General features: G+C 45.6%; 1 protein-coding gene across 5 annotated transcripts in view; it reads right to left on the bottom strand.

The window, feature by feature from the left end:
- EFR3A (EFR3 homolog A) overlaps nucleotides 1–27,778 on the bottom strand; it is a 1,108,455-nt gene that overhangs the window by 39,000 nt on the left and 1,041,677 nt on the right. For all 5 annotated transcript variants that reach the window (XM_086966224.1, XM_086966228.1, XM_086966225.1 and 2 more), the window contains one exon: nucleotides 18,431–18,480. In XM_086966224.1, the coding sequence (XP_086822350.1) occupies nucleotides 18,431–18,480 (50 nt within the window). The remainder of the gene's footprint in view (nucleotides 1–18,430; nucleotides 18,481–27,778) is intronic.

The raw sequence follows: 27,778 nt of genomic DNA, 5'->3' as shown, positions 1-27,778 counted from the left end.
TCCAATCGTGAAGCCGACTGCACCGACGGTGAGAGCCTGCGTGGGACAGATCGTGACCTGCTCCTGGACGTCGCAGATGCCCCAGAGCCCACGTGACAGCGGAGAGAAGCTCCTCGACAACCACCTAATTGCGCCCGACATTGCCTGGTTCCGTCCTGGTTCCAGCCTGGTCACTGCTGAGTGACCCAGACTCTGTCCCCTCTGCTTTCAGGTACTTTACGACTCTGATCGACCCTTGGATCACACCGGACACTTCTCCTTCACATCGCCTGCAGCCTCTTCAGCTTCAAGCACCAAGAACCTGCGTGACGAAACCAGACGCCACTTCGACCCTATGCACCCGCTTCCTCTGGGTGAGGTAACATTGCAACGCCGGTGTTCCCACACTGGTACACACCTCTAGGGTCTGTGTCTAAAGTTTTGTCCTTCTAGGTTCAGCGGAAGTATCCTTAAACTCTATTTGTGTAACTTTTACGCGCCATTGACATTGCATTGGTGCAAGCCGCGCTTTCAGCGCTGCACCCGAATCCCGCTGGCTTTTCCCGACTTCAGCATTGCATGTCCCGACTGCTCCCAGCGATTCCCTAGGCCCTAGGCCTAACCACTATTCGATTGGTATCTCTTATACCACTTTTTTAATATAGAATTTGAGTGGCCACCCGCCCTCATCCATAATTGTGCAACTTTGTATGTTATACTGTGCTTTTGATTTAACGCTTGTGCCTCTTTGCTCATAAAGAGTACTGGGGATTATTTTAGAAATAAACACATATATTTTTATAATATATGCTTGTGTGGTGTCCTTTCATTTGATATTACAGGATTGTGATTGGTAAAACAGCTCGCTTAACACGACCTCTTGAGTTTAGCCTTTAAGGCTGCTTAGTCTATGCTACCATTAAGATGGCTTGTCTATAAGGTTGACTTACAACCAGACACCATAAGGGATTGTTTGGACTGATACAAGGTGGTTCCAGAATTGGAAACATCATATATCAGGCCAACTTCTCACACCTATATCAACTGCTGGCTCATCCTCAATAAGGGTCGTCTGGGATTCGACTGGATATGGTGGTGGTATATTCTTGCATTGTCTGTGTGACCCTGTGCTGCTATGCGTCAAAAGAACAGATTATCACTCAATTTGGCTTCATGGAGCATATCTTGCCATACCTCGTCATTCTGGTTAGCTTTATTGAGGGCAGAGTTATGTCTATGCCTGGCTTCAATAACCGTCGCCCGGTTACACCCTTTGACAGCTATCCTTCAGGATTGTTTAGCTATTATGCACTTGATGTTAAACAATTTTACCTCCTTACCCTGAAGGGATTTCTTGTGACCCATCTCTTTATAAAAAATATCCTGCATCTTTATGAAAAAGCTGGCGGTGAATGTATCGTATAAAAATGGTGGAACTAGGGAGGCCTACGTAGTTAGATAAAAAGGCCACAAAGAAGCCATAAATCTCGGAGTACAACTTCCGATTTGACATGACATTTGGCCAGGAAACGTGTCTACGGTATTTAGCTAGGGTGGGTTCAGGTACTGTGGCGTGACAAACATTCTCATGGCTTCCCCAGTTAGAGTTGAAACCAAAGAATTATGATCACTATCCAAGCGGGGGTTCACTTTCATGTCAACCAAAAACGGCCATGACTTTATGTCTAAGTGACATAATCGATGATACTGGAGTGGGAACCCCTTTTGAATGTGGCCACTCACTCTGGATCTGAGATGCTTCGCCCATTGCATGCCCTTAGTTCTATGCCAACTGTCACAGAAGCCAATTTACGAGCGGTGGCAGTAAAGTTACACTGAGGTTCCCTGCCAAAAGGGGAATGTGCCATTGTTCAGGTTCTGCATTTATTAGCTCATTTATATATGAGGAGGGTTCATAGGAGGAATGGAAGTCTCCAGCTACTATGTAAATGTAAATGTATTGCCATTTATATAGCGCACTACTTACCCGTAGGGTCCCAAGGCGCTTCGACCGCTGCGAAACCCTTCCTGGCTTCCCTGAGAGATGGTCCCTTAATGGGTATCTCCAGGGTGAGACCAGGCATCCCCAGCGGTCTGGTGGGGCCGTTAGTGAAGATGAGGCAAGCTAATGCCCAGAGTTGCCGAGTGTGATCGCTGATCAGAGTGGGCACCGAGGCAAGAGAATTATCGAGTCCGCTGACCCTGGTCCAGAAACCTGCCGCGCCGGGAATCGAACCCTGGTCCCGGGCCGTCCTCTGCTCTCGGGTCTGCCGCCTCTAACCAGTGAGCCACACTACTTCACTATTAACTTTGCATTTGAATGAAGGGACTCAATAAACTCATACAGAAGAGAGAAGATAGGGGACTTACTACTGGCAGGAACAGATCTTACATAAACATTTATGAATACCGGAAGGAAGTGTAATTGTAATCCCCCTTATATTGGGATAGTCAACCTTCAGTCGAGTGTGTGAGCAAAAGTGATTGTTTTTAATCAAACTCGAGAGTCTACCAATCGCCCTGTCTGATTTATCTGGGGGTTTTGCTTCCACACTATATGTTGTAAACCCATTTGGATACACTTTTTCGGTGCCCCAAGTCTCTTGAAACATGCAGACATCGCATCCACCAATGTAAGACATCCAATCAGAATTCTACTAACTTTGGCTTTATTTCGGCCAAGTTTCAGGACATTATAGCAATGGTAGACCGAGGATCAGAGCCACCATTGGAGCAAAACGCATTTATTAAATCTACAGCTTCCTTAGGAGCAAGACCAGGCATTTTCCATTAATTCCCACCATGTTTGCACCTGTGATATCGCAGCTGGGGGTTCTGTCAATACTTCTATTACTATTGGAAGGCACTTTTCCTAATACAGACCATGCCACCAGCTCTTCATGGGGTTTCAGCCATCAGCAGCGTTCAGGTTGGACACCCCTTTTTGCTTAGGAGGAACTGAACCCCAGTTGAGGACATTCTTAGAACAACCCACAGCTAGACTGTAAATCAGAGGTGATGCCTTTAGCATCTTGAGCAGCCCAACAAGCAGCAATTGCATAGTTCAAAGTTTATAAGATTCGCAGCCTGTAGTTCCGTGTTCATAGTTACCAAAATATGATCGAACATGGACGAATCAATCGAGCATCTCCTGGCATAGGCGTTATCCTGTCTAGTTACAGAAAGACAATAGAGTTTCATCCTGAGCCTGTATATGACTCTGTTAATCAGCGCGTCTTTGTCCTAAACAAATCCTGAAGTTAGTAAGGCACCCGGGTCATGTAAATTGTTCTCTTGGGATTAGTCTCCTGATTAATTTGCAATAGTTGTATTTGGAACCTCTGGGGATACTGGCATTCCAGATGTATATTCTTCCTGGTGGACAGTTCACCCTGACCCTAGGTGAATTCGGAAGGTTTATTGATTATTACACTGAAATGAAGAAAAAAGGTTGGTGGTTAGCCTGATGACATTTTGTCTTGCCCTTGTCAAAAGGAGAGTGGGCCCCGAGCGTAGTATTGCACTTCAAGCTTTCACAGAATGTTTGCCCCTCTCGCCCGATCAAATTAGCTGATTAGTGGCCACTGAATCCAACCCCTGGTTTGGGAGATGTGATCTCGGCTGAGAGGATTCCCCTTTATTGAGTTTTGTCCCTATACATGACGTGCTAGGTTGTCAAAGTCCCTGTGCTGCAAGGACATCCGCAGCAGCACTTTTTACTTTGTATGGTTGAAATTTGATTACTTAAGAGAGGAAAATAAACTCTTTAGATAAATAAACTTTTTATATGATCCAACTTATGATGATGTGCTTGGTAGCCATCAGCACTTGAGAGCGTTTGGTGGGTAGCCTTAATGGCACTGCTGATTTTATCAATATCCCTAGTTTGAGGGGGTTCCATAGGTTCTAAGGAGGGCTGGCCAATGCGGACTGTGTACAGTGTTCCTGAGTGTAAACTACCATAGTTTTTTGCACTCATTTGAGGTCAAAGTAACCGTCATAGAACAATTTTAACTAAAACGCGGCAAGACTTGATATGACCTTAGATGACTAGAGTCCATATCACAAGATATTTGCCCCCAATCTGTCTTGACTGTGGGCCATATTCAATCAAATGAGGACAATAAGGCAGCCATAAAAACACACTGAGTTGTAGTCCTCCTGTACAGTTAAGTGAGACATAATCAGAATCACAGGCAGGGTGTCTTGAATGCAGGAGAATGGCACCATAAAACACCCTACTCCTCTTCCTGCAAGGAAGAATATGTTCATGTGGGAAGACTGCAAAGATACTTCATGTGTTGTCCAGGGGCTCCTACCGGCCCAGGAAGTTTGCACTGCTGATGGTGCACCAGGTCTGTAAGGGGGAGAAGCTTACACTGCTGAGTGCCATGCAGTCCTTATTAGGTGGTGAGAGAAGCTTGTATTGCTGATGTCCATATGACATTAATTTGGTGAGGAAGGAAGCCTGCACCATTTGCTTCCATTAGGACCTGATTGTGTATACATTGGATGCTTATTTTTTCCAATACCAAAACACTTGACTTTGTTGATGCACGTCTTTCTGGATAAGAGCCACCAATCTACTTTCATTGCTGGCCTCTTTCCCTGTGAGTTGAGTGTGACTACTTACCAGTGAATGAAGGTAAGTCAGTGGAGAAAATAGTAGGACTCTGCAAATACTGCTCTCTACCCATAGTTAAATGACTCAATTTCCAATAGCATGGACCTCAATAAGTAGCTTACAATGAGAATTTTGAAATCTCCATCAAGTTGGAGGAGACATAAAGGAGACTAAATGGTATAAAAAAGAGACATATTTTTTTCCTCTTATACGATTGAAGGTGGAAATGAGCCTGACAAACTTCAAAGGAATGGTGAGCACAAAACAAACTTCAGTACTACAAAACAAGAAACCACACACCAGAGTGGGAATGTGGGCATGTCTCTGAGGAGTCTGCACATACATGGAATATTAAATAGAAAGATTGTTACTGAAGGTGAGTAAGAAAGTAGGCAAATCAGCATAGGAGCTGGCAGCCAGGGAGCGCATCCTGAAGGACAAAACCCTCTGTAGCTGTACATAGAGCTGCATAAAAAGAGGTCATTTACTCTGATGAAAGGATTGGGAAAACATCAAAATTGAATGATAATTTACCCCCCCCCCCCCCCCCCCCTATCAAACCTCACCCACCACTCTCTCCTGTACTCAAGGGAGAGGAGTAGGTAAAGAAAAAAACTTCATACTACACAGACTACATGAAGCCATAATGGAGGGGGCAATGACCCAGAAAGGCAAGACAAGTATCTGGGTCTCTGGGGTTTAGACCACAAGGGGACAGTTGATAACTCGCCAGAAGCAGCCCAAAAACTTTGTATGACTCCAACTGAAGAAACGGCAAATGCCCGAAAAAACAAGCGAGGGTCCAGCATGGGCGCTAACCATAGCACCATCATAAGGGTTGATGCCACAACTTTCCATGGGGAGTTCAGCAATAAGGTGGAATAAGCTGGATTGTTGTGGCAGATTTGACTGGTCTTAGGGTAAATACCGGCTTTGGTGGGCATAAACTATTTAGGAGCAGAAGGAGAATCAAAGGGTGCTGGGGGAAGGCCGTGAATCCCGCCACCCTAGAAAAGCAGGGTGAACGTCTGGCAGGAACCTGCCTTCACCCATCCAGGCAACAATCAAAGATGATATGAAGGGGAGAGCCCAAGGGTGACTTTAAACAGACAAAACACCCAACGGTCGAGAGCAACATTTGGAGAGGAGGAAACCGTCACAACCTAATGAAAGAGAAGGTTGAGGGTGACCCCCAACAATGAAGTTAAGCCCTTGAAATTAACTCAGGAGTTGGATCCACAATGAGATCTGGACCAACAGTGCCCCTAACCCCACGGGATCCGTCACAGGAATACCTGCCAACCAGTGCTTAATTTTACACTGTAGTCGCAGGTGGCCACCACCTGCACTTTTTTTAGGGGACTGGGACTTCTCAAGAGTGACAAAAGTAACATACTTACGCAGTTTTAATTAAGCTCAGGGAGTGCTGCAGATACCATCTTTCACAAGCATTAGGTTGTGATGTTGCGAAACGACTTGAAGAGTTAGACAGACCTCAGCACTGGCCACCTATACTTCCCTCCAATTGGCTAATACTATCATCTGGGGTGGGCCATACACTAAAACGTGCACACCATGTCTGCTTCCCATGCTAAAAAATAACACTACCATTCAGGGCCAGACTATGACCAAAAAAAAAAAACGGCCAGAGAACGAAAATAAAACTGACCACTATTAGCAAACTAGATAGCTAGAAAAGTGGTCCACATTTGTAAATCAGGCCGGTTTAAATCTTTTGACGAAACGCTCTATTGGTATTTTGCAAGGTATGGGAGACTGCATGCATCTGATTTTGAAGCAGGCAATATTTGTGGTGATCTCAGGAAAATCAACAGAGAATAATGAATCCAGAAGATGGATTGGTAAATGGCGCCATTGGAGGGCTGTTACTCAGTTGTTCTTCGCAGTTGAGGCAAAGGGACCAAAGACAACTCCAGTGATAGGTTCCTCTGGCATAAAAGAGGTAGTACCTGGGAAAACACATCCCACATTTCTAATACAATAGCAGCAGCATAACACAGCATGTTACCATGCATGACCATGACTGCTCAGAAGAAGGTGTTTGACATCCAAAAGGCAGATGGGTAACCATTGATTGGTTTATGCCCATTTCTCAAGCAGTATGTAGGATTGCTTCACAGCTGCATTGGTAAAGCTGATTCACAGAAAAAGAAAATCGCACATGAGCGTGGAGACGTTTTTATATATTAAAATATTTAACACAACAATAATGCATAGAGACGCTATAGCCAATTGTAGAGAGAAATGATATTTATTTACAGTTAGATTGACTATAGCTAATGTAAGCTTACATTTTAAAATGTCTAACGTTGTTTGCCATCTTGTTTTGTGACACATGAATATTTTCTTTCTAAGCAAGCTGGCACTGTAATTGTTGGAAATTATGTAATTTTCCTTCTTTCCCATGGGAAGAAATGTTTCCTTTTCTTTGGAATGATCGTAGAATGTTTTAATGAATATCACATTCAATAGACACCTGCAGTGTGCAAACGATTTTATGTATCTTATCTAATTACAGATAGTGTAAGGTAGAAGAACACATAGAGAAACATGTATTGTACGAAACCTTGAGAACCTAACAAGTATGTATTTATTTCATTTTTGTTTAACCTGACTGGACAATCTTATGAGAACAGCATATCGGACGTAAAATGTTAAAGTTTGTGTGTCTTTAGAACAGTGTAGAGCAGAAGAGAGCAGAGTAGGAGATTTTAGAGTGCGTTTTTTCTGACAGAAGACTAACTTTTCCTTTGCCCTTCATTTTGAGGCAACCCCATGCTGGTTCATCCTCTGTTCCACCAAATTTTATATAAATGATTTACATATTAATTGAAGCATTCACATTATGATTATAATTTGCGGATAACCATTTTTTTGCTTACTTTAAACAATTAACATTTAATAAAACTTTATGGTTTTATACTAAAATATTCTCTGTCCTTTTTGTGGAACCCAATGGGCTTCACATAATATTAAGTGTATTGATTTGTTGACCAGGCTCAGGTGTTGAGCACAAAAATCCAGGATTAACACCGCTCCTAGTCAATCAAGAGATGCGTTTTATGGTTCTCAAACTGATCACTAAGAAATGTGCAAAAAGCATGTTAAAAGTAATCCTTTTACAAAAAAAATCTTTTTATTGCATTTTCAAAACAACAAAAAATTTAGCAGCAGTAAATCATATAACATTTATGTGTGCCAACTCTAGGGCGGAATCCCTTACAAGTGAGATATGTACAGTATCATAGCAGAAAGGAATTGCGTGGAGCTCATCCCTGTATGAATTTTTCCCAATATTAAGGGGAGCCCTGATCATGATCACCAAGCTGGGTTTCCGTGTTCAGGCCTCTATGGGAGCACCATCCAGCCCAGACCCGCTCCCATTTGCGTGGACAACCTCTTCCTAGATAAATTGATATTTCATTTGTCATACACCAATCCACATCCCGTTCCCACTCCACCAGTGTAGGAACCTCACCAGCACCCAATAAACGTGCAATGTTTCATTTGGCGACCACAAGACCGAGCAAAAGACACAACTTGTTATATCTTGATGTTGGGTCACCCCCCCATATTTGTAGAAGACATATTTTCGCAGATTCTGAGAGCGCAATCACCTCCCCCATAATCCTATGCAACTCCATCCAAAAGGTTTGCACAGCTGGAAATGACCACAAAATATGGTAGAAGGTTCCCTTTCACCACAGCCCTGAAGACAGAGTTCTGTCTGACAGCGGCCCAGAGCACGGTGCAGGAGTAATATGAACGTGCTTCATGCGGAACCCTGTATTAATGGCCACCTCTTTAAAGGCTGCTAACGCCTCCTCCCACACCTGGTCATCACAGTCCCCAATATCTCCCTTCCATTTAGTCCTGAGTGTAGTGAGAATGTTTGGTGAATTAGTTATTAGCTTCTTGTAGATGAGCGAGACAGTTTTTTTGAGTAACGCTTCCAAGAGGACTCTGTCTTCCAGAGGCGAGGAGTCTGGGACTGGAGTACCACTGGGGATGTGCGCCCTGTCGGAGTTGCAAATATCTAAAGGCCTCTGTGGGTGCCAAATCGTATTGGGCATGCATCTCCGCCCAGGTGAACATGTTGCAGTCTCTCCACACATCACCCACCATGGATATACCTATGAGGTTCCATGGCTTAAAGCCTTTTAGGCTGTGAACTTGATTAAGAGAATCACTATACCACAATGGGGTCATTTCAGTGGACTTCTCCCACCAGTGATGTAGCCGTCCTCCACACCCGGGCCACTGCAGCGTCTGAGGCAGGAGGCTCTCGGCTCCAATCGAGCTATAGAGCACCTCCGGGTACCCCCCGCTCCCCATCAAAAACCTCTCCAATCTAAAGGCAGTATCGTCCCAGAAGGTAAAAGCCCAGTCATTTGTTACTGCTAGTTGTGTCGCTCAAATGTATTTGTATTTCTTGATATCAGGGAGACCAATGCCATTGTATCCCCCACATCAACTTGGAGAGAGATATGCGTGGTGGAGCTGTGTTTCACAAAGGCAGACGCAGAAGGGATTCTGTTGTACGAAAGTATTTATCGGGAAGTCGGTGAGGAGTGTTCTGCAGCGTATAGAGCATACTGGGCAATGTCATCATCTTAAACATTGCTGCTCGTCCTAATAGGGAGAGCCCTTCAGTTTTGTATGTCAGATTCAGAACGCTATAGAATGGGAGCCAGGTTTAGAGGAATAAAGAGAAGGGGGGCCATGGTGACAAGGATAACCAGATATTTAAAGCTCCCAGTGGACAGGGGGGAGATGGACTCTTCTGGGAGCACTGACATGGGACCTGTTATCAAATGTATGAGGGATTTGTCCCAACTGATGGTGTACCCGGAGTACTGGCCAAAGATCTGCAGAATTTGGCTCAGTCGGGTAATTGTCGCGGGGGTTAGTTACATAAAAGAAGATGTCATCAGCGTATAGAGGTATATGCTAATCCCATGATTCGCCCAACAAATGACCCTCACAAGCCAGTTCTGTCAGACCCACACCCCCAGTGGGTCCTGTCGAACACACGCCACCAGCGGTTCCAGGATGAGGCCAATATCCGGGAGAAGAGTGGGCACCTCTGTCTAGTCCCCCTACCTATTTTAAAATTGCTGGAAATGGTGCTGTTGCCCTTGACATGGGCGATCGGGTCTCTGTGCAGAAGACGCATCTAGCCCATAAAGTTGGGACCAAATCCCATTTGTTCAAGCACTCCGAACATATAGGTCCATATAACCCTATTAAAGCAGCCATAGAAAATACCATTGTGGATACATCCTCATTTCATGAACCTGCCATAACCCCATAAAGCCTACTTAGATTCAGGCGTTCCCCTCTGTTTGGAAAGAAGCCTGACTGATTTGGGTGGACCAGAGAGGTAAACACTATTCGGAGTCTATTGGCCAGAAGCTTGGCAAGGACTATTATCTCAACATTTAGGAAGGATATGGGACAATACGAGCTGCATTGCTCCGGGGGTTTCCTGGACTTATGTATTACAACTATTGTCGCAAGGCGCTGGTCCTCAGGGAGCATGGCCACCGCTCGCGCCTCCCTCCACATTTTAATTATTTGAGGTTCCAACTTGGAGCCAAGATGTTTATAGAGTTCGATAGGGAGGCCGTTACTCCCCATTGCCTTGCCCCAGCTCAGTGATCTCAAAGCCTAGCTCACTTACTGCGGATCTATGTCTACCTCCAAGAAATGTTGGTGTTCTTCTGTTAGACTTGGAAGTTTAATGTGCCTCAGGAAATCTCCAACACCTGAGGGTGAACAGTTTGGTTTGGGAGAATAGAGGTGTGCGTGGTATTGCATCCGCTGTACCCGCGGGTCAGAGATGGTGTTACCCAACCCGGTGTCGATATGTGAGACCCATCCCCAGGTTGGATCTCTGTTGTCCAGCCATGCCAGTAGCTTAACAGTTTTATTGCCCACTTCATAAAGGCGTAGTTGAGATAGAATATGGGGGACCCTTACCCTGTCCTGAATCAAAGCCCTATATTCCTTCCGTTTGAGGCAGAGACCATGTAAATTCTTGCTCGCCTCCTGTTGTCCCAGAGGCTCCAAGGCCATAATTTAATTCTCCAGTGCCAGGAGTTGTGTCTGCCTGTCTCTTTTCTGCCCCACTATCAAGGAGTATGCTAAACCCTGGATGACTGCCTCGTAGGCCTCCCATACAGTCAAATAAGAGTCAACTGAACACTCATTTAGTTCAAAGTAGGAAGTCGTGGCTTGGCCCAGGTCCTAAATGAGTTTGATGTCTTTAAGGTGCCAGGCATTGATAGGTCGTGGGACCTGTGCTGTGCTGGAGTGCCCCCACGCCGGCGAGTGACCCGAGATCCCTGGCCAAGTGGGGGACCTCTGCCACCCGTGCTAAGTGGGTGGATTAAGTAAATACATAGTCCAGTCTAGAGAGGCTGTGGTGGACCCCAGATAGAAAGGTATATTATCGCATATGCCAAATGTCGGTCAGACCCAGGGCAGTGCAAAGTCGGATAGCAAGGGGTTCCAGTGGGCAGCATGAACCAGGGAGTTTCTGTCTAGAGAGGAGGGAGTTTCTGTCTAGAGAGGAGGGAATTGGAGTCACCCCAGAGGAGCAGGACCCTCTCTGGCAAGTTGAACAACATCTCACTGAGCTTCGGCAGCGTGGGACGATTATGTCGGGCAGGTCATAGCCTGAACATAGTTCGATTGGGACCCCATGACAGGTGCCCAGCTGTGCCACATAATTGCTTTGATGGTCAACTTGAATGGGATATAGGGAGTTGAATTCTTGATAAGGATATCCACACCTCCATGGTGCAGCCCCCTCTGGACATTGCTTTACAAGTATTGCCTAGTAGGTGTGTTTCTTGCGGCAGCACTACATTGGGTGAAAGCTTATAAATGAACTGGTGGACCATACCTTGCTTAATCTTGTTGTAGAGGCCGTTTACGTTTCGTGACAGTAACGTTAAAATGCTCGGGAATCTGGGTCAGTGACATGATGTGTGTAGAAAGTCAAGGCAAGCACCACCCAGAGGAGAGGGAGACCCGCAGGCGGCGACATCGCACAATACACTGTTGCAGCTCTGTAATATACCATAACTACCCCATGTAAACTAGAGAACCCCCCCACCCTGCTACTCTGCCTGGTGGAAAGTAAACAGCCCACCGAACCCAAACTGGCAAGGCGCCTGTTGCCCCTGAAAAAAAAAGCAGTCTCCTTTGAAACTCCGAAGCCGATGCGGCGATACTGCTCACACTCACTGAAGTAATGCGATCGTGCATTTTCCTACAGCTGGCACACAGCACCCAACAGGACTTTCTGCCATTAAGCAAACAGAATTGATCCTGCTGGTGCCAGCAACCCCCAAAGTCCAGATGCTGAGCGCTCTCGCGCCTATAGTGAAACGTTGATTCTCTGCCACCTTAGAACTGTAAAAAAGGTGTGATACATTATTATCAAGACAGCAATGCATTATTTGTTTGTCCTGAAGATGACGCCCTATATTTAATGTTGGCATCGAAACGTCGTCGACACCCAAACACCCTATGCACCAGACACAAGCTATAACACATTGTGCAACGGTGTTAAATGATTAATTTGTGTCTGTCTATACTGAGTACAAGTGTACAGACCCATTTTGGCTTGCCTTTTGGCCAATTCTGTGTTCGTTGTTCTGCCTTGTGTTCTGTGGGTCACGGATGTGCCCACTTGTCATCTGAATGTTTTATTTGATACTGCTTTTGAAAAATATTATGAAAATAAATTCTTGTCCTGCTGGACAAAAGACATACATTCTATTCTAGTGTATGGTTATCTATCACACTGTATTCTCCCTGAATAGGGACCACGGTTCTCTATAACCTGTAAAAAAAGAAGCATGTTAGTTAACTTACAATTGGGGGGAGGGGGTGTTAAAGTGACCAAGACAGCTCGCACCCCTATGGCCCCTAAAATGTCTCCATGTGAAGGGCCAGCTCCTTTCATACTTTGCAGGATGTAGTGAAACATAGGCACTTTTCAGGGTGTCTTAGTCTTGGATGGCAGTGTCCCCATAGGCTGGCCCGTCCCCGGGAAATACAGCCCCTCCTGTGTATACAGCAGCGTGTCACAGAAAATATAGATCTTCAAGCAGCTTCGACTGTCGCAAGTGGGCCCACAGGCCCGCCCGGTCCGCCTCAGAGGCCCGGAGCGGATGCGACCCCGTCCAGACGCATCTCCACATCCTCTGTGCTTTCTCTGCCACTCCGAGGCGAGTGGCCAGTAGTGCCCCCCCCTTGTTGTTTGATTCCAGGTCGCTCCCCACGCCACACAGCTCCACCAGTTGTATGCGTGCCTTACCCCCTGCTACTTCCTGCCTCATGAGTTTGCCGCTGCTGTGCTGCGCTGTGCAGCTCTGCTGGTTCGTTGTCTCTGCCATACTTGTGTTTTTTGTGGTATTTGTATTTGTACTGTAACTGTATCATTGCCCTTTGACTGTTCCTTTTGGGCCCCCTGTTTTTCCAGTATCCCCCCCTTTGCCTTCTGTACCCTTCGCCGTTGTCCCTGCTCCCGCTGCTGCTCCCGGGCGGCCCGCCCCCTTTTTGCCTTCTGTATCCCACTCGCCGCCCCACTCCTGCCTCCCAGCTGCTCCTCCCTCCCACCTCACCTTAAATAGCGGCCGCTGCGCGGTGGTGAGAGCGCCCCTGACCCTGCCTGCAGGCCAGGTCGCTCCCCACGCCGCACAGCTCCACCCTCGCACTGCTCAAGAAACCTTCCAACGGTCACACTAGCAAGAAAGCCACCTGGTTCACCGACAAGCTCCAGACCCCCAAACGTGCATGCCGGAACCTAGAGAAGAAATGGCTCCAAGAACCCACACCGGACAGCCACGCAGCACACAAGGACGCCACCCACAGACATCACCACCTCATCAGATTAGCCAAGAGATCCTTCTTCAAAGACCGCCTGGAGAACAACGCACACAACAGCAAAGAGCTCTTCAGCATCGTGAAGGAACTCTCCAACCCCAGCGCCAACACCAAGGACATCCCGCCTCACAAGAACTGTGCGACTCACTGTCCACCTTCTTCCACCGCAAGATCGCTGACATCCACGACAGCTTCAACACCATGACCGCCCTGACTACGCCAGAACCCACCTCCCCTGCGAACACCACCCACACCATCCGCCTGACCTCCTGGGCCAATGTCAACGACGACGAGACACACAAGGTCATGAACTCCATCCACTCAGGATCTCCGTCAGACCCGTGCCCAGACCACGTATTTAACAAAGCAGACTCTGCCATCGCACCCGAACTACGAAAGGTCATCAACACCTCCTTCGAAACAGTGAGATTCCCGGAAAGCTAAAATCACGCCTAAATCAGCGCCCTCCTCAAGAACCCCAAGGCGGAACCCAAGAACCTCCGGCCCACCTCTCTAATCCCGTTCCCAGCGAAAGTCAGCAACAAAAATAGTCAACTTACAACTGGCCCGCCACCTCGAAGACAACAACATCTTAGACCCCTTCCAGTCCGGATTCAGACGAAACCACAGCACAGAGACAGCCCTCATCGCCGCCACAGACGACATCACGCTCCAGCTAGGCAACCGCTAAACATCAGCCCTCATCATCCTGGACCTGTCAGCCGCCTTCGACACGGTCTGCCACCGCACTCTAAAGACACGCCTCCAAGAAGCCGGAATCCATGAGAAGGCCCTCGACTGGACCACGTCCTTCCTCTCCGGCAGAACCCAGAGCGTCTGCCTCCCACCCTTCCGATCCGAAGCCACCGGCGTCATCTGCTGCGTCCCGCAGGGCTCATCCCACAGCCTAACGCTGTTCAACGTCTACATGGCCCCCTTCGCACAAATGGCCCGCCAAAACGAACTCAAAATCATCTCCTACGCCGACGACACCCAGCTCATCCTCTCCCTCACCAAGGACCCGCACACCACCAAAACCAACCTCCACGAGGGAATGAAGGCCGTTGCCGACTGGATGAGGAGCAGCCGTCTGAAGCTGAACTTGGACAAGGCGGAGGTCCTCATCCTCTGACCCACCCCCTCAGCCTGGAATGACTCTTGGTGGCTGACCATGCTGGGAACAGCACCGACACCCACTGACCACGCACACAACCTAGGATTCGTCCTCAACTCCTCCCTCTCCATGTGGAAGCAGGTCAGTGCCGTCTCTTCCTCCTCCTCCTGCTGCTACAACACCCTCCGCATGCTCCGCAGGATCCACAAGTGGATCCCGACCAAAACATGAAGAACAGTGACACAGACCCTCATCAGCAGCAGGCTGGACTACGGCAACACACTCTACGCAGGAATCCCAGCCAAACACCTGCGTCTACTACAACGCATCTAAAACGCCTCCGCCCGACTGACCCTCAACATCCCCCGCCACAGCCACATCACCCCCCACCTGAGAGACCTACACTGGCTCCCCGTCTACAAGAGGATCACCTACAAGCTCCTCACCCACACACACACACACACACACAAAGCACTCCACAATGCCGGACCAGCCTACCTGAACAGCAGACTCCGCTTCTACACACCCACCCGCAAGCTCAGCTCCGCCAGCCTTACCCTCACCGCTGTCCCCTGCATCCAATGAACGACCTTCGGCAGCAGATCTTTCTCCTACCTCGCCTCCAAGACCAGGAACACCCTCCCGACCCACCTACGGCAGACCCAAGACCTACTCACCTTCAGAAGACTCCTCAAGACCTGGCTTTTCGAGCAGTAGCGGCACCCCCCCCCTCAGGGCCTTGAGACCCTCATGGGTAAGTAGTGCGCTTTACAAATACTTTGATTGATTGATTGATTACCTGCAGTGCGCCAACCCTCCAACCATTCCTGTGCTGCCTCCGGAGAGTCAAAAAAACACTTTTTCCCTCTGCTATTACTCTACGTTTGGACGGGAAAAGAATCATGTATTTGATGTTGCGGTTCCGTAGCTCTCTTGACATCCATGTAAACCTCCGCAACTGTTGGACCCTGAGGGTGAAGTCAGGGTAGCGGTTGCCCCTTCGAATTTCAGGTCTGGAGTACGCCTTGCTGCATGCAAAATTGCATCTCTGTCTCTGTGATTGAAGATGCATGCAATAATGGTTTGAGGGGGCATGCCCGGAGTAGGGGCAGTAGCTGGCAATCTCTTAACTGAGAAGACTTTTGACAGACCCCTGGGTTGAAGCACAGTGATGCTGATGTTTTCAACAAAGAGGTCAGTGCAGGGTTCATATGCCCTCTCCGGAATCCCCAATAGGCAGATATTATTTTGTCTGGATGTTCCTTTTATGTCCTCCAGATGAGCCTGCAAGGTCGCATTGTCCTTAAGTACAGAAATGACCTGTTTCTGGAGCTGTTGAGTGGCCTCACTGATATCCACAACTGTCTGTCTTGTGTCACAGAGTTGGACTTTTTCATTATTGAACTCTGCCTTCATCAGTAACATCTCTGCCACTATGGAGTCCAGTTTTGATTCTAAAGTGGCCTTGATGCTTTGGATGGCCGCCGTGATCTCTCGAAGCGAGAGTTCCTCTGCCTGTCCTCATTTGCTGCCGGCAACTCCTCTCAGCCCGCCGATCACAGGAAACGCTGCTCTCCAGCGGGGCCAGGAAGACAGTCGGTCTAGCAATGGGCGTGTCCGGCCCTCACAGGATCTTCTCTCTCCCACCACAGTGGTGTCTGCCCCACGGTGTACCTCCGCGGCTGGTAGCCCGCCTCCTTCTCCTCCAGCCAACCGAGGAAAAAGCTGCACCACAGCTCACGTGGGAAGTAAGGCGCACCCAGAAACAGGCATGCCCGCCTCTTGCAGGATCTTCGACCGCTTGAGATGCGGTCACTGGCTCACTAGGATCGGACACGGGCCGGCACCCCTTGGATTCTTCCGGTACTGCCGCAGCCCAGGCCGACCCAAGAAGGCTGTGCAGTCGAGGCAGGCCGGGTCCTCAGGCCCCCGATATAGCGGGGCTCAAGCCTGATCCGGCAAGGTACACGGGCACAGTCTGCTGCAGGGATGGGTTCCCCCAGCCATGCAGAGTGGATGATGGCAGATAGTAGCGGGAGAAGACGAAACTGGCTCAGGAGCACTTTCAAGTTGTGTTGGCCATGCCCCCTTAAAAGTAACCTGTGTGTTTCAGAAAAATATCTGAGATGCAGTAAGGGAGCTGAGATAACAATGGTGCAGAAGGTGGCACCAAACTCCACTGAACGCTGATTGCAGTTGTATTTTACCATACAACGTGCACTCAAGGTGCCCATTCTCCTTTTGCTCAAACCCTCAGGAGTGCTTGCACTGGGGTTCATGATCTGGAGAATGTACGAATTAGATATTGTTTTGAAACTTGTTGCTGTCAGCTGCTTTCAAAAGAAGTGATCTAAGGGTTCTACCGCAAACCACACTACAAGAGTAAGGATTGACTTTGATACTGTCTGAAACACAAACAGGAGATTGTGGCAATTAAGTGCATTGGTGCCAGGCTTCTGCGAACAACAGTAATAATCGTCAGAGGATTGTATAAATGCCCTTGACTTACATTGGCCCCAGAGAATAAACACTGACCTGAAGATTTGCAAAAACTTGTCAAAAACATTGAAACATTTCCTTAAAGTGAAGACGATACATCAGAGATTAACAGCCACAGGACCACAACAGGGTTGAATGGCTGATTCGGACTTTAAACCCAGCTTGACAGCTTCAAACTACCTTCTCAAATACCTTACTCCATTTGACTCTGTGTTCTGCCCTCTGGCTTGAAGCATCAAGCTTCAGCAATTTGCAATACCAGGAGGACTGGAACATTAAAAATTGATTTGGAATGATGAAACAGACTTGAAAGGCTCAAGTAGACTTCCCACACATTACTACAGATCCAAACCATTTGGAGAAGCTCAATGGCTTCAGCTATGGATTTGACCCCACGCCTTGAAAAAGCTTTCTGCCTTGTTCATCATTGAGATTTAATTATTTATAGACCAGATCCATTGCAGCTCTCTGGGTATAACTATCAAGTCTTAATTATTTGAGGTCAATATTAATCGATTTTGACCGATTTTGATTTGCATTTTAGTTGATGTAGTTTAATTTATTCTATTATGAACAAATACTGCAAGTCCTGAAAAGCATAGGTTTGTTGATTGAAAGCTAAAGGCTAGTATTACAATGACCAGGATCAATTGATTCTGCCTCTACTGGTAACAATCAGAAGGCAGTAAAAAAAAATCAGCAACATTTGCAAATAGTGCAAGTGTTACGGATCTCACTGTTGTTTCCCATATTGCATAGGCATCTCATGATGCTGATATTGCCCCTCAAATAAAAGCTAACTATACATCAAAAGAATGGTTACAAGTAGTTAATAAATATAGGTGTGATATCCGACAAGAGAGATTACAGACTAGTGGGGAGTTTTTTATGCATTGCCCCTAGAGTCTGTTGTTACACCTTTGCAATCGTGGTTAAAATAAGCAATGTTTAGTGGCAGCTAAGTGTGTATTCCTGCACAACAGAAGTTCTAGCCCCTAGGATGGGATCTCCAGCTGCAGGTAAACAGAGGTGCATGGTGACAGAGTGGCAGCAAAAGCCTACTGGATGACATCTGGGTCATAAGAATGGTCCAGGGGTCGCAAACGATGATGAATATATCTTGTGGTTAGAAAATATGATTTTGATTAAATAAATTATAATCTAAGTTTTAACTATGATATTCTTGGGATTTTCATGTTGTTGCCAATTAGATTCTTTGTTGCTCTGGTTCATAACGTGGACTTCTGTGGTGATAATGTACTTAATGAGGTTAATAGAAACTATTTATTTACCTTATAGTTAACTCCAATATCTGTGCCAGTTTGTCATGAAGCATGTTCGCCTAGGGAAAAGAAAAACACTATAATTAATTGAAATGCAAATTAAAAATATGAATGTTAGCCCTGTACATTACAATTGGAGAAAATGCATGAATCAGATATTTGGAAAATAGTGGTTGTTTTGTAAGAAATATAAAGTTCAACAGTGAAAATGAATACAGCAACAGTGATCACAACATTGTGCACTACTGTTCTATAGTAAATATTGAAATGCATACAAAATCACTTTCGAAATACCAATTCACTCAAAACAGTCTAAATGAGTGCAAATATGGCACATACTATGTCATTACCAGGAGCAGCACAGAAACACCATAGAACATGTTTCATATCTTTCCAATGTTTGACATCAGTGTCATTCATTGTTTTATTTTACATTCTACACCAATATGCAACTGACAAGTGTTTCTCCATGAACATTTTCCTGTAAAGTTATTTCAGTTAATTTGTCTATCGGTCACTAACACCTACTTTGCATAATTTAACCATGTCTTGCGTCCTCAAGAAAGAAACTAAGTCAAGATCCTCAACTCAAAAAAGTTTTAGACCAAGTTTTGTCAAAAACAAATACTCATTATCAGGTGTCAGGTCCAAATAGGCATGTTATTGTATTCAGATGATATTCATCTACAAGGTGGAGTTGTCCTGTGTATCTTCAATACTAGTAAACCCAATGGTGGTGTCTGTAACTTTGAAAATGAGTTCTAATTTGAATATGTTACTTACCTTCAGTAGTAGTCTATCTAGTGGATACTCTATTTAACCACAGAATCCTCACCTGTAGATCCACAGTATTCTCCAGTAATGCTCTAGTGCCTCAGTAGTTGCTGCCATGTGGCTCCACAGTGACACCATACTGCCTAGTATGTGATGGGGGCCCTGAAGCATATAAGAGCCATCCCTACACCTTTACGTAATTTCCCTGTACCTTTCTCCTTCTCTCAGAGGCGGACAGGAGAATACATTGTCTGAGACAGTGTGTTGAACTCTTAATTTGGACTTTTTTTTTTAGATGTAAAAGAAGCCAGTACACAGAACCAGGATTTTATTAGAGAGGAATCTTCAGTTAGGTAGAGTATCCACCACTAATACCATAGAAAAGTAACTTCTTCTGATGTACACTTCTAACCATAGATCTCTCATCTCCAGAATAGATACCACAGCAGTACCTCTCAAAGGCGGAGGGTCCGAGGAGTGAATTCAGATAAAAAAAATCCTGCAGAACCAAGCAGGAGAAATAGCCTTCCAGCCGGACCAGATATGCACAAAAACCAACGGCACAGCCTGGGAGATAACCAGAGCAAGTACCCCTTTTACTAAGGCCATTGTAGCAGCTTTGGTACTAGCCAATTGGGCCTGCAGGCATTCAGAGGGCTGCTTCTAGGGACTGGTGAGGCCAAGAGGGAGCAAGGAGAACTGAATGTGCTCACAGCCTACCTGAAGAAAAGCTACTCACCTTCGGTAATGCATTATCTGGTAGAGACAAAATCTAGCTGCATTTTAATTCCAAGGCGTCATACTGGATCCTGAAACTTTCTGCGTGAGCAGTACCACTGCGTGCCGTCAGGTGGCTCCGTCCAGGTCCGCGTGACACCACCAGTGTCGGCTGTGACCTATATAAGCGCCACCCAGCATCTTTTTTACTTTTTCCACGCCAGAAGCGCAGAGCCATGGACTGAACTGACTAATGTGTGTCAAAACTAGGGACCTGTAAAGGGCAACAACCCTAGCCCTATAAATGAGTCCGCAGAGCGGGGAGGCATGAGTGGGTCTGTAGGGAATCTGCAGCTAGATACTGTCTCTATCAGATAATGTGTTAGCAAAAGTAAGTAACTTGTTCATCAGATAGAGACTTCTAGCTGAAGATTCCTTACCTTTGACTAACTACCCAGCCATACTTGCTGGCAGTGGGCTGCAGACAGATTTACTAGACTAAAAATTCCTGCAGGACTGAACAGGCGAAATGCCCGTCCATACGGACCCGTCATCCAGACAGTAGTGCAAACTTGTGTGGTAAAGCTCACATTGCAGCCTGGCAGATGTCCAGGACTGGCACTCCACGAGCCAATGCCGTGGTCATAGCCACCGCCCACATAGACTGGGTTTGTAAACCTTCCGGAGGCTGTTCTCTAGCCAGGGTGAAGCAAATTTTAATACAAAAACCGACCCAGTGTGAAATGGTTCACTTCTGCATTGCCCAACCTTTTTTTAGCTCCCACTAACCCACAAAGAGTTGTTTGTCTACCCGGAACTCTTCAGTGCGGTCAAGGTAGAACGACCATGCTCTTTTTGGGTCCAGGTGATGGACACTCCTCTTCCTTAGAGGGATGCGGAGGAGCAAACAAGGTGGGCAGTTTGATCGACAGACCCAAATGGAATGGGGACACTACTTTTGGAAGGAATGAGGCACAGGAACGAAGCACCACGTTATCAAAGAATGTCTTATGGTAGGAAGGCTTGGATGACTAAGCCTGCAACTCACTCACTCTCCGGGCAGATGTTATCACCACCAGAAAGGCTGTCTTGATGGTAAGCAGCTGGGGGGGGGGGGACAATTATGTAAAGGCTCAAAGGGAGCACACGAGATATGTGAGAACCAGATTGAGATTAACCCTGGGTGTAGTTCGCATAACAGCGCTACGCCTAGCTACCCAAAGTGCACTTCGCACTACGCGAGCTACGCGGACTGGTAGTTTCTCATCGCGAGCGGTCATGAGCATTCATGACCACTCGCAATGAGAAACCTGATCTCCCCTCGTTGAGAATCTCGCCGGGAGGTTTATTCTCCAAGCTTGCGATCGGCAACTTGATGTTACTGAATGTGAACGATCAAAATGCCCTCCCCGCTGAGGATTCAGAATACCCTCAGGAGGGGCAGCCTGAACAGAGGATCGATGCTTATTCGAAGAAGCTCTTGATAACAAACTCTCCTGCTCAGTCTGTAGCCAAAAGACCGACTTGGGCCTCATCTTTCTTGAAAAGTCTGGACAGCAGTAGTATGGGTGGAAAGGCGTACAGGAGGCCTGAGCTCCGACTCACGGCAAAAAGCAACATGAGCGCTAGCCGCCTTGGAAACTCCAGCACGCAAAACTGCTGACATTGCGCGTTCCCTTCAGAGGTGAGCAGATCTGACCTAGGATTTCTCCACTGCTGAATCAGACCTGGGCTGCCTCCAACTGGAGACACCATTCCTGATCCGCTAGGCATAGACAGCTGAGTTTGCCTACCCCAGTGTTCAGAGAACTTGCCAGGTGTTGAACCACCTAAAGTCATGCCCTGTTTCAGCCATATCCAGAGGGCTTCTTGACAAAGGGGCCAGGACCCCACCCGCCGTGCTTGTTGCAGTACCACATGGCCGTTGTGTTGTCCGTGAACACCCTCACCAACTTCCCCTTGACAGAAGGAAGAACCACTTTCAATGCTAGCTGAATCACCTAAAACTCCAACAAGTTGATGTGGAGCCCCGACTCAGCCAGAGACCAGTGTCCCCTGATCACTACCTCTCCCAGACGGCCGTCCCCAACCCAGGAGTGATGCATCGATCACTCTGGTCTGGCCAGCGCTATATAAAACTTCTAAATAAAAAAAAACATCAAAAACAATTCTGAGACCAGAATACCAGTGCAATTCCAGAAACCAAACTGCTCCTATATGTAAAGTATCACGGCAATGGACGCTGCCAACCTGCATCCCACCCATTCTCCCTCTGACCACCCAAGCCTCTTCATCTTCCTATATACAGACTACAATGGGTACCCGGCAGGGATTGTTGGTCTGGAAATGTGTATATCTGGAGCTACAAGGGGTGTTCATCCACCATTGTTCTGAGTGTCAGTTACGAAGTATGCAACTACAGAGAGATGAAAGATTAACTTCATTTTTCCTACACATTAATTCTGCTTTCCGAATGCAGGAGGCACAGTGGACCTTCCATACCGCTGGAGACATCCGTGGATGAAACCTTCAACACTCATGTGCACACTAGTCGCTTGTTTTTCCAACTTGAAAGAACAATTTACCCATAAACTTTTGTTTTTTTAGGGGAGTAATCAGGCTGCTCATTTGGCCGCAGGCAATACCAGAGTGCTTGGGCTAGAATCAGGCTACAAGTGTTTTCAGGGCTAGATAATGGCCACTCAATATAGCCTGAAAGAAGCATTCCAGGCTACGGCACACCATGGGGTATGTGAGTGTGCCCAGCCAGCCCGTCAGGCACAACCCAAAATGGCGTGAAGTGACTGGAGAGTGAATCCCTACCATCATATCTTTCCAACAGCAATATTCCGGTGACAGAAGCAACACTGGGTCTTGTAGCAGAACCAAAAGTAGGTAAACAACAGCACTGGATGTGTATAAGAAGTGTCATCATTAAAACAACAGCATCAGATGGGATACAGACACAACAGAAGGAAAAGTTACTAATAATTCCAGTTCTACGGAGCAGGAAGCCTCAAGTGAAGTCATAAAAGTAGAACTTTCCCACCAACATGCAGGGACCCAAGACCCCTTCTTTTCTATAGTATCATAAAAAACCTTCACTGGAGGCAGACATTTCAAAGTAAGTAATTTAGAGTTAGCGGGAGTATTCTGGGGAGTTGTTCTCACTGAAATAGGCAATTTAGGTAACAGAAAAAAAGCTACATTGCAGCACCTAGCAGAAAAGTTTTAGCCTCCCAGGTTAGAATCGAAATATGTGCAAACCAATATTTCAACAGAGATAAATGAAGAAAAGGAATACATGCTATGCTAACATGCAATAGGTCAAAAAGAGGACACTGCTCCTATAAAGTATCAGCAGCTCTACTACTCCCAGCATGGACTGTACTGACAGTTTGCTTTACAGAGGTACGTACATTTGAGTGGCAAACCATCATTTCAACGATATTAATGGAAAACACTGGAATTCAGGGAGGAATGTGGGTTGTTTATGACTTCAGCGAGGATTTCTATGATGCAAAACTAGGCTTGCAAGCAACATTTCCATCTCTATCAAAGAATCCTCACTGATAGTCATAAATATTAAACAAAGCTGCAAGAATATCCTTGATAGCGAATACCAGTATTTTACAGTAAATTTCCAAGATATAATACAGACTGAACAAAATTAAGTCATACCCAAACATATTCTGGTAAGTTGCCTGCCCAACTATTGGACCAGCTTTAGTGTCCCCATCGAAACAAAATGTTTTGAGAATGTGTGGACTACTCTATGTAACTGCATTGCTGATTTCAGACAGAGAATCATTTCTCAACCAAGCAGATGCAGCTGTTCTCCCCCCCCATCGAATATGCTTTTGGTCTACCCGGCATACTATGCAGAACAGCTAGTAATGGTTAGCCTAGAGGACGCTAAACTTGCCCAGAGGTGTCCATAATTTACAAATAGATGGGTAGATTTGCATATGTCTTTAGTTTAGTCTAAATAAAATGTTAACACCATTCTAACGTCTAGTGAGTTTAGTGTTTTTTTTCTGCTCGAGTGTAGGGAAAACACTAGAAGATAAAAAGAACAATTGATATGGAAGTTAAAGAGGAGTATTGGCAGAACAATTGGGTTAGTTCTAAACACTACCCTATTGTGATGAAAAACTGCATATGGTTCATTCATAGATACAGCTGACAACTCACTAACTCTTCTAGCTGACGTGATTGGAACCAGAGAAGCTACTTTCAAGAAAATGTGCTGGAATGTTGCCTTATGGGTACACTCAAAAGGTAAAGATACTAATTTAGAAACTACTAAGTTATGTTCCCATGGAGAAGAAGTCTGACCCAAAAAGCCTTTAACCACTGGGACTGTGAAGAAAGATCTTTGGGTTGGTCTTTTCTGTAATCTATAGTTGCAACTTAATGCACTTTTATCGAAGAATTCCGCAACTTTGATTTTGCCAGATGGAGGAGGTAAGGTATATTGACATTTTCATGGCATCAAACTTAACAGAGAAACGTCTTTACTCCTGGTTCTTTTAATGCATACATTACCAAAACTGGATATTATGTATTAAAATAGTAAGCAGTGATTATGCGGAAAGCTTGTTCAGTGTGATGCAGCGTCATTTCGGCCCCACCCACATGAGCAATATATATGTGTACCTGACACTACATACTCTGTGTGCCTTAACTTTATTAATGTAAAGTGAAACACCAAAATCGTATTACTGAAGTGTATTCATGGTAGAGAATTATGATTGTATACATGAGTGTTCTAGTGTATAGCTTAACATTAATATTTGTAGTTCTTATTCACATTTACACATTTATTGAAAGTACATTGCAAATGTAATCATGAATTCATTTATTCTTGCTTTGCATGTATTCTGACATTGTGCGTGCAGATATAATCAGGTATTCAAAGTGAACATTGAAAACGCTGAGCTAAAGTTGGCTTGACATGGCCTTTCATTTCATAACATGAAATATATTTTTTCTTGCTCTGCATAGTCTTTTCCTTTGCAGGTCCGTGATTTCATAGTTAGAGAAAGGAGTATTGTGCATTAGAGATAGCGAGTCTTGAGTAGAGAAATCCTGGGAAGAACAGGGCGATTTAATGAGCAGAAGTAGCCTATTATTCATCATGTTTCGGGAATGAGGGTGCCCAAGGTTAACTTGGTCGTTCGAGCTCTGTGGGATGGGAAAATCAACGGATGTTGCAGATGCACACTACGAGAAAGGAATAACTGAGATGTCTGGTGACGTGTTAAGAAGTATGGATACTCTTGGAACCTTTTGGTTTTTATTAGGTAGACTTTAGAGCAGACCCCTTTTGACTTTGAGAGGTATAGACCTCTCTGCCTCCTTTTGGCCTACACGCTAAACACGGATTTCCCGGGCCCCTCCCAGTGGATTTCAACTGGAGTCTTCACTATGCTGACACCTCCCTTCCTTCATTTCCTTCTTTTGAGACCCTATTCTAAACAATTCTCATTCTAGCTTAGAGCCTGAATTAGATTACCTTTAATTCTGTTCATGTTTAGAAAGGAAGATCTGAGTTTCTTTAAGGAACTCCAATTTCTGTTCCTTAGTATTTGTATTGCTGCGACTATTCTTTGCATGCCTTATTCTACTGAGACTGAACCTATTCCAGCGTTTTAGTTTGCTAGATATGATTTTGTATCTTTATAGTGTGTTCTTGATATGCACCTACATTGGATTAATTACTAAATTGTAATCAACCTACTAATCTTTTCCTACCGATTCATAATCCTCATTGTGGGGCCAAATCGGCTACAGGAAAAGTTAAATTGTAAATTTGTTGGTAACTCCCTTGCCTCTAAGTCAGCTAAACAGATTCATCAGATAAAGACTGAACATTGCATCCATGTGCGCCCTCAAGTGTAGTACATGAAAAAAGACAGAGATGCTTACAATTTAAATGTACTGTAGGTGATTAGTTACTTAATACGTAAAATCAAAACCTTTAACTTCACTGGAAGCTTGCATTAATTCCAGGTATACCCTCAAGCTTGACAAATTAATTTATTAATAAAAGTCCTTTCTTTTCTAAACAGCACAGCTTTTGCAGCCAAGGTATTAACCTAATGAAAGACCAAACTATCTATATATAAATATAATCTATATAGAATATTTAATACAGTAATACATGCTATAGAAAAAATATGTTATTTAATCCAATAGACAACACTGCTTCAGTGGTCATTAAGACACTGAATATTAAGATTATTAGACTGTAATCACAATATGCTTAACCTAATGGCTTTAAATAACATGCTCGGCAGGGAACTGTTCTGTTTGTGACTACGTGTTTGTGTTCGGGGTATTTGAAGAGTGTTTTGTGGCATTAAATGCAAGTGCGACAAAGGAGACTGCAGATTACGATGGGCTACAAAGATGTGATATGAGAGAAAGCTTCTCTCACCAATACCAAGTTTGTTTGTTTGCTGTTGGAAATTAACGCAGCACCGTAGGAAGGAAGTTCCATTTTCTGGCTGTGCCTGAAAGAGCTATCTGAGCCCAGGTAGCAGTTCTCAGATTGGGTACTGTAAACTGGAATGTATTGGCCAGAAAACCACAGGTTCTGCAATGGATAATTTGTGCAAAAACTACCATCGTTAGGTGGCTTTGGTCGACTCTGCGATCGTCGTTGGCGTCGTGATCACCGGGATGACGTTGTGGTATCTACTTAGTTATAGATTCCTTACCTTAGAATAGATACCCCAGCAATACCAGCCCCGGGGGTTGGTCTGCGAACTAAGTTCACAGCAGAAAGCCCTGGAGAACTAAACGGCCAAAGAAGCAGTCTCTCCGGACTTGGCTGTCCAGGCAGAAATGTTTTGTGAACGTGTGCAATGAAGCCCACGTGGCTGCCTGGCAGATGTCATGAAGGGGAACTCCACGTCTCAAAGCAGTAGAGGCTGCAGTGGTGGAATGGGCGCGCAGTCCTACCGGAGGTTCCGTCTTTGCAAATGAATAACAACTTTTGGTGCAAAGAAAGACACACCGAATGATGTACTGAGAGGAAGGGGTCCCAGTGTCTGTGTGAATTGATTTTGTACACTCAAACCAAATAATAAGCAAACTAATTAGGTCCACATTGTTTTAATCACAATGAGACTCAGTATATCCAATATACACAAGAATAAATCATTAAGTACAATCGGTTGTACAGTGCCCCAAGGGGGGGAGGAAGGGAAGTGGTGAGTGATCAAGTGAGGATAAGGTAGTGAGGTAACGTAAGTGACAGTAAAATCAATGAATCAAGAGGAAACTGTATTCGTGAATCATCTACAGTAAGGAAGACAAAGTTCATAACAATTGGTTCAGGGGATCATACTTCACAATTAACCTCATCGCTGCTACACATATTCCCCTCCTGTGCTGGAAAATCATTATCATTATTGTTTCATGACGGAACGGTTCCGTCATCAGCACAGCTCCACTGTGCCTCATGACGGAACCGTTCGGTCATGAGCATCGAAGGGGTTAACAATAAATGAAATTAGTAGTGGCGTGAAGTTGATGGATCAATGGGCAGTTGTCGACGTTTCGACCCTCTAGATAGTGCAGGGTTGGTTGTGCCCTTGCTGGGGGTCTTCATCAGGACTGGAAAGAGGGGCATGCAACCTAATTAGGTATATATAATACAGAAGTTGAGTTTGTAAGGCGGTGGGGTTATTCAAATGGTCAACAATTGGCGCACACTTGAGAAAGCAAGGCAATTAATCTAAAATTGGTCCTTAAGTGCTCATTTAGAAAATTAAGGACTGGGGGAACCCGTAGTGAACTAATCAGCATGCTCTAATACGTAGGCAGAATGGATTAGAGAGTTAAATTAAATGGGTG

This window comes from Lissotriton vulgaris, chromosome 4_1, assembly GCF_964263255.1.
Source record: "Lissotriton vulgaris chromosome 4_1, aLisVul1.2, whole genome shotgun sequence".
In the NCBI taxonomy this organism is placed as follows: Eukaryota; Metazoa; Chordata; class Amphibia; order Caudata; family Salamandridae; genus Lissotriton; species Lissotriton vulgaris.
The sequence above is the reverse complement of the archived record's forward strand: the minus strand, read 5'-3'. Positions and strand labels throughout refer to the sequence as shown.